The following is an 11,105-nucleotide window of genomic DNA, read 5'->3' on the forward strand; positions in this document are numbered from 1 at the left end:
AGTACACGAACAATGGGAGCTCCAATATAGAAACCTTCCATAGGCCATATAGGAGACATCAACCTCTTTGAAAAAATTATTACTCCCGAATATGTACCTATATACCCCAAGTATTTTCAGCTACACATAATTGAGTATTATCCAATCCCTCACGAATTCTATACTCAATCCATCTTTACAATTACAAGTATTCTAAATCAAATCAAACTCTTTTGAATGAGATGATTCCGGCCAGTGAACACCAATAACTGGTGTAAAACCAACAAATACTTTTCTTTTCACCCTCATATCACTTAGATCTGAATCAACATGTTTTCCTAGGAGTGTTCCTTTATGTCGAATCATTCGATAACCATAGGTGACACCCTTAAAGTAGCAAACATTAATTCATCATATCATGACATAGTCAAAAGTTGCAAAGGGTAATAAAAATTTGAGATCTATTTTAAGATCTCCAAGACTCACATAGTAAAGAAGCAGGGATCCATTCTTTACTTCCTGAATGGTCGCTAGCACATGTAGTATGAAATACATGCTATGGTGGAACTTCTCTTTTCTTATCCTCAGATAAAGAGTGTATGTCATTGCCCTCCTCGTAAGAGGAATACACCATACGAGTCTGAGTCTTGTCACAAATTCACAGGTGTCAAACTTGAAATTCTCATCTACTCACTATCAACAATGCTAGATGACTAATTTCACACTTGGCATTCTACAAATAGACTCATGAATGGTGAGGATTCATTCATGTTGGTTCTTCTTATTGTAAGAAACTCATCTTGGCCTTAACCAAGGCGACTTCATAATATTGAATTATACTCGCTCCTACTGCGCCCAAGTCGTGCTCTCAGCGTTCTAATTCAAATAGTCTCATCTCTACTCGCCCTCCTAGCGCTAGAGGCGATTACTCGTGTGAGTGAGCCAATCCATGTCTATTGACACACTTCATAAATTGTACTATCAATATTCACACTGTATGCCATAAATAAATGTTGAATAATTTAATGGCATTCAAATATTATTCAACAGTTGTAAGTATTTACATGGTCCACATAACATATAACATTCTAAATCACATCTACGTAAGCCTAGGGATCTCACATGTTTAACAAATGCGTCCCTAGCTATTGGTTTGGTAAATGGGTCAGCCACCATATCATGTGTAGAAATGTGTTTGAGGACCACTTCCTATTCAGCAATTGCGTGTCTAATATAGTGATATCTCATCCTGATGTGTTTGGTCTTTCCATGGTATTTGGGATCCTTGGCTACAGCCAATGCAGCAGTGTTATCGTAGAAAATTGTCACAAGTTCTGATGCTGATTTGACAATTTCTAAATGCTGCAGGAAACTCCCTAACCAAATTGCATCTAGTGTTGCTGCGGAACAAGCTACGTACTCAGCCTCTATCGTGGATAGGGCTACATAGGATTGCTTCTTGCTACTCCATAGTATTGCACTACCATTAAGCAAGAAAGTATATCCTGAAGTTGATTTAGACTGATCTTTTTCTCCTCCCCAATCAGCATCAGAATAACCGATCCCTCGCAAATCCTTTTTTCCTTGGTAACATAGCATGTAATATGAAGTCCCTTTCAGATATCGTAGAATCCTTTTGACTACTATCTAATGCTTTTGACCAGGGTTCGATTGAAATCGACTAACCAACCCAACAGCATAACATATGTCGGGACGTGTACACATCATTGCATACATCAAACTACCGACAACACTGGCATATGGTACTCTGGACATGTTTTCTATCTCTTCTAGAGTCTTGGGACACATATCACGACTTAGGCTCAAGTTCTTATCAACAGAGGTATCCATCGGCTTGCTATCTTGCATGTGATAGCGCTCTAACATCTTTTTGATGTAAGTCTCTTGAGAAATTCCCAAAAGCCTTCTAGCGCAATCTCTTATGATCTTCACACCTAGCACGTAGCTAGCCTCACCCATGTCTTTCATTTCAAAGTTCGATGATAACCACTTGTTAGTGGCATCAATCAATTCTTTGTTATTCCTAGCCATTAAAATGTCGTCGACATACAAGGATAAAATTGTGAAACCATTACTTGAACGTTTTAAATACACGCAATAGTCTTCTTCCATCATCGTAAAGCCATCCCTTTGGATTGCTTGATGAGATGTTCCATTGCCTAAATGCTTGTTTACGACCATATATGGATCTATTTAGCTTGCAAACTTTGCTCTCTTGTCCTTTAGACTCAAAGCATATGGGTTGATCCATATAGATTTCCTCATCTAGTTCTCCATTGAGAAATGTAGTTTTCACGTCCATCTTGTATAATTCTAAGTCCATGTGTGCGACTATTGCTAGGACGAGACGAACTGAAGTTATTCTCACAACTGGTGAGAAAGTATCTTCATAATCAATTCCCTCTTCTTGAGTGTATCCTTTTGCTACTAACTGAGCCTTATATCGTTCTATTGACCCATCCACCTTTCGTTTAATTTTTAGAATCCATTTATTTCCAATGGATTTTCGACTTGGCGGTAAATCAACCAAGTCCCAGACTTGATTAGTTTTCATAGAATCCATCTCTTCTTCCATAGCTTTAATCCATTCCTTAGTTTTAGGACCAGATAAAGCCTCATTGACTGTTTTAGGCTCTTCATCATCCTATGGAGTAATCATGAGTATTTCCCCCTCAATCTCAAATCGACGACGTGAGATTCGTTCACGAATACTTCCATGAGGTTGAGATTGCTCATGATCTTGCTCCAAAGGAGTTTGATCAGGCACTACTGATGTACATATATTTTACCACATTTTTGTGCTTAAGTGCATTATGTTCTCGGTAATTCTTTATGGAATTAGATTGATATTATTCATGTTCCTTGTATTTTTATGGTAGGAGGAGTTGGAGCAAAGATACGGATCAAAGAGAGGAGTAAATTGCAATTGGAATCATATATAGGACCACTGGAGCACTAATGGCCGCTCGAGCACAAATGACCGCTCAAGCGGCCTAGTATTCCGCTCAAGCACCCCACAGAGATCGAGCGGAGCTGAAGGTAGCTGCTGCCACAGAAGCTACATCTTTGACCGCTCGAGCAGCCATCACCGCTCGAGCGGAGGTTGACGTAGCAGCTTTCCGAAATACACCAAAATTAGGTTTTTCTGGGACTTTTAAGGATATAAAAGAGGGCGGCCGAGTTGAGGAAACTCTGAACTCTTTTCCTGGGTTTTGAGGCTACAAAGCTCCTTCTCACCAAGCTTTCATAGGGATTCAAGGATCTGAAGGTTTCCTACCCAACAACAACTCCAACAAATCAAGGGGATTTTCTTCAACTCTTTTCCATGATTTTTCTTCTTAGATTTCTTTTCCATGATTTCTCTTCTTAAATTTCTTTTTGATACTTTGAAGATGAGTTGTAACTAAACCTCTTTGCTAGGGCTTGATGTAGCCTAGTATGAATATTGCAAGTATTTCAATTTAATGGATGCATAATTTTGGTTCAAGGATTCATGTTTTTAATTACCATGCTTATAGTATATTGTTTGTTTGATTGCTTGATCACCAATTGAATGCTCAATTAGATTCATCTAGCTAGGACTAAGGAACGAACCGAATTCACGTGTTTTAGTGGAACTGAAATTAAGGAAATCAATTGTCGACTGCCATGAACAAGGTTTAGGGGATTGATTGGTTGTTATAGTTCTTTAGATCGTAATGAGTTGTTAGCCTTGGGTTAAAAACTGCGAACCGAACAGGATTAATCCATTGTTAATAATATTTGTTGGCACCGCGAACGAACGAACCAACATATTTAAGAAAGAATCAACCCTTGAATCGGAACCATAATTGTGTGTTTGTTAATTGAATGCTTGTGATAGGATTACTAGGTGAAATCATTGCCCTAGTGTTCTTCTCATATTGGTATCACAAAATCTGAATTTTATTTCTTTGTTTTTATTTTATTTTATTACATCAATCATTCTTCCTTTTTCCCCAAATCTCAATCATTCATCACGTTAGGTACATAAATTAGATTAACTAGTCTCCGTGGGATCGACCTCGTACTTGCATACATTGTACTATTCGTAGACTCTTGTGCACTTGCGAGAATTATTACATCAAGTTTTTGGCGCCGTTGCCGGGGACTAGTTTAGTTCAATTGTGTACTTAATTTTTTTTTATTTTAATTTCTCAGGTTTATGCAAGGTAGACGCTCTTTGAAAGGAGAGCTACAACCTTACATAGACGACATTGAAAGTTTGTTAAGGAATAAGAATCAAGGTGAAAGTAACGAAGAATCCTCAACCGAAGACAAGAAGATGGCAGCAATAGTTCCAGCTGAAACAATGGGTGATCTTGACATCCCCACTATTCCAGAATCCCCATCTTGCATCGTACTTCCGACGGCAGCTAGGAACTACGAGCTTAAGACTATACACTTTAACATGATGCCTTCTTTTCATGGTCTAAGTTCGGAGGATCCACTTAGTCATATTCGTGAAATTTTTAATATGGTTTCTAGCATGTCTTTGTCTACGGGAGTTACTGAGGAGCACTTGAGGTTGAAGATCTTCCCCTACTCTGTGAAGGACAAAGCAAGAACATGGCTCAACAGTTTGAGACCGGGTTCACTGACGACATGGATTGAGGTACAAAATAAATTTTTAGAAAAATTTTTCTCAACTCAGAAAACTGATGCTCTTAGGGATAAGATCATGCAATTTGAACAACAACTTGATGAGTCGTTTTTTGAAGCGTGGGAGAGATTTAATAATTTGTTAACTCAGTGTCCCCATCATGCTTTGCCTTCATTAGTGTTGATGCGCATATTTTATAAAGCACTGACAGTTCCTAGTAAGGCTGCAGTTAATAATTATGCAGGGGGATCTATCAGGAATAAGACTCCAACAGAATGTCAAACTTTGTTTGATAATCTAGCAGTTGAGACCCAACATTCAGAGATGCGAGGTAAGCGAGCTGGTGTTTATGAACTTAATAATTCTGACACTTTTGCACCAAGATCGCAGGTTGACGCCATTGCTAGTAAGTTGGACATGCTTCTAGCAATGAATGGGCACACAATTCAACAAGAGATCTGTGCCATATGTCATGTTCCTGGCCATGCCACCATTACATGCCCTCAAGGAGTGGATTTTCCGGAGTTTGTACAAGAACAGGCAAGCATGATGAACTCTTATAACCGGAATCCAAGGTTTGACCCATACTCCAACTCTTATAACCCAGGTTTTCGAGCACATCCAAATTTTTCATGGAAGAATACCCAGAACCAAGCCAATCCACCAACCACCACATTGGAGGACATGGTGCGGCAATTGGCTATTAGTCAACAAAAGTTGGAGGCTCAAGTTGGTCAAATCGCTGAGGCATTAAGCCAAAGGGAAGCTGGAAAATTTCCTAGTCAAACTGTTGTCAATCCGAAGAACAATGAACAAGCCAAGGCCATTCATCTTCGACGTGGTAAGGTTATTAATAATGGTGTTGATGACATTAATGACGTTGTGGATGTAGGTGAAAAAGAACAAGAAGATGTTCAACAAGATGTTGAAAAATCTGAGCCTACTCCACCTGCCACCCATTCTAAGGAAGGCAATACGAGTGTTCTCCATAAGGAAGTCAATCCTTACATGCCACCTATTCCATTCCCGGGTCGTCTTAAGCAAAACAAGCAGGATAAGTATTTCAAAGAAATTTATGATGTGTTGAGTAAAGTTCAAATTAACTTGCCCTTGCTTGATGTGATAGAACAGATTCCGACATATGGGAAATTCTTGAAGAGTTTGAAGACTCATAAGCTAAAGTTTGCACCTAACGAAGGAGTCAAGTTGAATAAGAACGTGAGTGCAATTCTTCAAAGGGACCTTCCACCTAAGTTATCTGATCCAGGTAGCTTTGATATACCCATCACCATTGGCAGCAAGCGACATGGACATGCGATGCTAGATCTTGGAGCAAGCATCAACTTAATGCCATTCTCGGTTTACAAGGAACTTGGAATCCAAGGAATGAAGAAGACTACAGTTCGTCTTGAGCTTGCCGATCGTTCTGTGAGGTATCCTAAAGGTATTGTAGAAGATATTTTGGTTCAAGTAGATAAACTCATTCTTCCTGCAGATTTCATAATTTTAGATACGGAAGAAAGTGGGATGAATGGACATGATGCACCTATACTTCTTGGTCGGCCATTCATGGCAACTGCAGACACATGCATCCGAGTGAAGGACGGTACCTTGACAATGACCGTTTTGGGAGAAACTGTGGAACTTAAAGTGTTTGAAGCTCTCTCTTTTCCTTCTACTTCACTTGATACGTGTTTCTCTATTGATCTAATAGATACGTTGATTACATCTACCTTTGTGCATAATGAAATTACGGATCTTGAACAGGTTTTGATAGGATCACCTAGTGAAGAAGAAGCAATTGAAAGTGTTGGAGCGGTCTTAGAGCACACCAAACCATATCAACCAAGGTACACGCCTCCAATTGAGCCATTGGTGATGAATAAGACAAAGCTCGAACCATCTATCATCTCTCCACCAAAGTTGGAATTAAAACCATTGCCACAACATCTCAAGTATGCATACATAGGTAAAGATGAGACTCTTTCGGTAATTATTGCTACGGATTTGACTAAGGAAGAGGAGAAGAGTCTCATTCAAGTGCTTAAACATCATCAAACGGCTTTGGGATGGACTATTGCTGATATCAAAGGCCTTAGCCCCACCTTGTGCATGCATAGAATTTTAATGGAGGATGAGGTAAGACCATCACGAGAATCACAAAGAAGACTCAATCCAAACATGAAGGAAGTGGTGAGAGCTGAAGTCCTCAAATTGCTCGATGTGGGGGTGATCTATCCAATTTCGGATAGCAAGTGGGTAAGTCCAGTTCAAGTAGTGCCAAAGAAATCCGGTATCACGGTGGTAAAGAACAAGGATGATGAACTCATTCCTACAAGGATGACTACCGGATGGAGAGTGTGCATTGACTATCGGAAGTTGAATACCGCCACTAGAAAGGATCACTTTCCTCTCCCTTTCATTGATCAAATGCTTGAACGCTTATCGGGTCATTCTCACTATTGTTTTCTTGATGGGTTTTCAGGTTATAATCAAATTCCGATTGCACCTGAGGATCAAGAAAAGACCACCTTCACATGCCCATTCGGTACATTCGCTTATAGAAGGATGCCCTTCGGATTGTGCAATGCCCCCGCTACTTTCCAACGTTGCATGATGGCAATTTTTTCCGACATGGTGGAGCGAATAATTGAGGTATTCATGGATGATTTTTCAGTTTTTGGATCTTCTTTTGATGCATGCCTTGAAAATTTAGCTCTAGTTTTGAAACGATGTCAAGCGACGAATTTAATTTTGAATTGGGAAAAATGTCATTTCATGGTTAGGAGGGGTATCGTGCTAGGACATGTAGTGTCTCACGAGGGGATTGAGGTAGACAAAGCAAAAATTGACTTGATAAAAAATTTACCTTCCCCTACTTCTGTTAAAGGTGTTAGAAGTTTTTTAGGACATGCGGGTTTTTATAGACGTTTCATCAAAGATTTTTCTAAGATCACCAAACCTCTTTGCGATTTATTGGCTAAAGATGCAGTTTTTGATTTTGACAAAGAGTGCTTGGCAGCTTTTAATGTGTTGAAACATGCATTGACCTCGTCTCCTATTATTTCTACTCCCAATTGGTCGTTACCATTTGAGCTTATGTGTGATGCATCTGATTATGCGGTTGGTGCGGTTCTTGGTCAAAAGGATGGTAAGGCGTCCCATGTTATTTATTATGCTAGTCGTACTTTGAATGACGCACAACTGAATTACTCCACCACAGAAAAAGAGTTGTTGGCAGTGGTATTTGCTTTGGAAAAATTTCGTGCTTATCTAGTTGGTTCCAAAGTAATTGTTTATACTGACCATGCGGCTTTAAAGTATTTGTTGAATAAGAAAGATGCCAAGCCTAGGTTGATTCGGTGGATCCTCTTACTTCAAGAGTTCGACTTGGAGATCAAAGATAAAAAGGGTAGTGAGAATGTGGTGGCCGATCACCTATCACGCATTGTGGAAGAAGGATTTTGTCAAGAGAATCAGGTGCCGATCAATGAGACTTTTCCGGATGAACAACTCTTGATTGTCCATTCAAAGGAGCCATGGTATGCTGATTTTGTTAATTATCTTGCTTGTGGCGTACTTCAAGAAGGACTAACTTTTCAGGAAAAGAAGAGATTTTTGGCATCGGTCAAGCACTATTATTGGGAGGATCCTTATTTGTTCAAGCATGGACCCGACCAAATCATTCGCCGGTGCGTTCCTGAAGAAGAACAAGAGAACATTCTACGACATGCACATGATCTTGCTTGTGGTGGACACTTTGGAGCTAAGAAAACAGCTTTAAAAGTGCTCCAATCAGGTTTTTTCTGGCCTACGCTTTTTAAAGATGCATTCAACTTTTGTGCTAGATGTAATAGTTGTCAAAGGTCGGGAAATATTGGTAGAAGGAATGAAATGCCTTTGAATAGCATTCTTGTGGTTGAGATGTTTGATGTGTGGGGTATTGATTTTATGGGCCCGTTTCCCCCTTCTTATGGCTACACTTATATCCTTGTAGCAGTGGATTACGTCTCTAAATGGGTTGAAGCCCTAGCTACTAGGACCAATGACCATAGGGTTGTTCTTACATTCCTTAAGGATATGATTTTTACTAGATTTGGAACCCCTAGGGCCATTATTAGTGATGGTGGTAGTCATTTTTGCAATAAGCCTTTTGAAGCCTTGTTAAAAAAATACAACATCACTCACAAAATAGCCACCCCATACCATCCTCAAACATCGGGTCAAGTGGAAGTTAGCAATAGGGAGATCAAACGAATTTTGGAGAAAACTGTCAACTCCACTAGGAAAGATTGGGCTATTAAGCTTAATGATGCTTTGTGGGCATATCGGACAGCTTTTAAAACACCGATTGGTATGAGTCCTTATCGTCTTGTGTTTGGAAAAGCATGTCACTTGCCTATGGAACTCGAGCACCGGGCGTATTGGGCTATAAAGAAATTAAATTTTGATATACAAGCTGCAGGTGCAGAAAGAAAGTTACAACTCAACGAGTTAGAGGAGCTCCGTCTTGAAGCTTATGAAAATGCAAAGCTCTACAAGGAACGCACTAAGGCAGCACATGACAAATTGATTCAGCCAAAAGAACTTACCGAAGGTATGCGTGTTTTATTATATAATTCTCGATTTCGTTTGTTTCCGGGTAAATTAAATTCTAGATGGACGGGACCATTTGAGGTCATGAAAGTTTTTCCTTATGGTGCGGTGGAAATTCGGAATCCGAGAGATGGTAGCACGTTCAAGGTGAATGGGCAACGAGTGAAGCCATTTTTAACTGACTCTCTCACAGATGTTGACATTGGTGTCGTAGTTGATCAAGTCCCAAATCTAACACCATAGTCAAAGAAGTTTCGTCTTGCCAAGACATTAAATAAGGCGCTTGGTGGGAGGCAACCCACCCGGTAAATTCGTTCCTTTTATTGTATATTATTTTAATTCATCCCACACTGAATTGAATTGCTATTTGTGCATCAAATGCAAAAAGAAAAAGTTGTGCCAAAGTGCTGGATTGAAACAATTTTCTGGAGCAACTCAGGACGAACCAGAATGTTTGCCATATATGTGCAGAAATATACGGATGTCTAGTTTCTGCAGAATTTTACGGTTCGTGAATCCGAGCTCAGATGAAGGAGAAATTGATGATTTTACAACAGATGTGCAGTGCAGAATTCCACGCAGTAATTACTTCCCGAATGTTTTCACAGTCAGGTTGTATCGCTCTAACTCAGTACTTTGTCTTCGCGTTATTTTTTCACATTATTCCATGCACTGAGGACATTGCATAATTCAGGACTCGGGACCCTTCCCTATCCCTATCCTTTCGGCCCCATATAACAGAACACCAAGGCCGGCCACTCCGCAGACGAGGCCCCAAGGGCCAGGGGCACAAGGCCCATGGATACCAGAGCTCCCCACAGGGCAAGAACGAGGGCTCTGATACCAATGATAGAGTAAGAGGACCATCACTCAATAACCAAGCCCCAACCCAACCACAGGCCATTGGGCCTGGCCCATACCATGCAGTCCAAGGCCCAAGGGGGTTGTGGCCAAGCCCTTCTATGGGAAAAGCTTGGTTACTAAGGAGAGAGAATACCTCTCACCTATATACAGCACTTCATCCCCTCTCCTAACCGATGTGGGACTCTATCATAATCAATCTCGACAACTGAGTCTTGATACCACTGTAAAGTTCCTTTTAACCTGAACTCTTTTAAGGAATGCGAGAGTAACTTGAGCATCAGAGGGTTGACAACCAAGTCGTCGGCCACCCCACACGGTTTATTTGGAGTGTTGGAAAAGATGATTGCCAACACGACAGGATTATTAGAAGATAGATAGAAAAAGCATCCACCACCTCTAGGCGACAACGTTCCTCGAACAACTCCGCCATACTCCCAATTCAAGATCAACGACTAAAGCACACTGACCTCAAGTCAAAAAGAAAGCATAAGTATAATATTACCTCACACTCAGATCATGTTTAAGCCTTGTTTAGTTTTCTGTGATCTTAGTCCAACGTATTTTTAGTAAATAACTACTTTTCAATCTGATTACTTTCAATGATTTTGGACTTTATTTAAGTCAAAAAGTGCTTAATTTTGTTCAAATTTTGGACCAGGTATATCAACGTCACATTCCTATGAGATTCCATTTGATTACATGACGTTCAAATTTTATTTGAAATTTGACATAGAAGAGCTCGACATTGCAGATAAGGTACACAAACTCACCTATATTATGTCATTTAAAATCATTTAAAGCATTTGAATCCCAAACAACTCCCTTGTCCTTGTCCCGTTGAAAAACAATATCAACATTTTTCTCAAATACACAGCATCAAGATGTAAATAGTTCTTGTTTATTTACAAATTTTTCTCGACAAAGAAAATGGAATATAGCTTTGCAATAAATGATCCCCTCTAAACATAGTCTTCACAAGAATTCTTCTTCCGCCATCAAACGCTCATCTATGACGACATACAAC

General features: G+C 39.8%; 1 protein-coding gene and 1 non-coding gene across 2 annotated transcripts; one reads left to right on the top strand and one right to left on the bottom strand.

The window, feature by feature from the left end:
* Positions 1 to 4,109: 4,109 nt before the first annotated feature.
* Positions 4,110 to 9,784, top strand: LOC120005855. Its single transcript, XM_038855713.1, has one exon. It carries the CDS (start codon positions 4,184 to 4,186, stop codon positions 9,458 to 9,460), a length of 5,277 nt encoding a protein of 1,758 aa, XP_038711641.1. The 5' UTR covers positions 4,110 to 4,183; the 3' UTR covers positions 9,461 to 9,784.
* Positions 4,680 to 4,787, bottom strand: LOC120006738. The gene has a single exon (XR_005470081.1). It is a non-coding gene; the product is annotated as a small nucleolar RNA R71 (small nucleolar RNA).
* Positions 9,785 to 11,105: the final 1,321 nt, after the last annotated feature.

This window comes from Tripterygium wilfordii, chromosome 9, assembly GCF_013401445.1.
Source record: "Tripterygium wilfordii isolate XIE 37 chromosome 9, ASM1340144v1, whole genome shotgun sequence".
NCBI classification, from domain to species: domain Eukaryota; kingdom Viridiplantae; phylum Streptophyta; class Magnoliopsida; order Celastrales; family Celastraceae; genus Tripterygium; species Tripterygium wilfordii.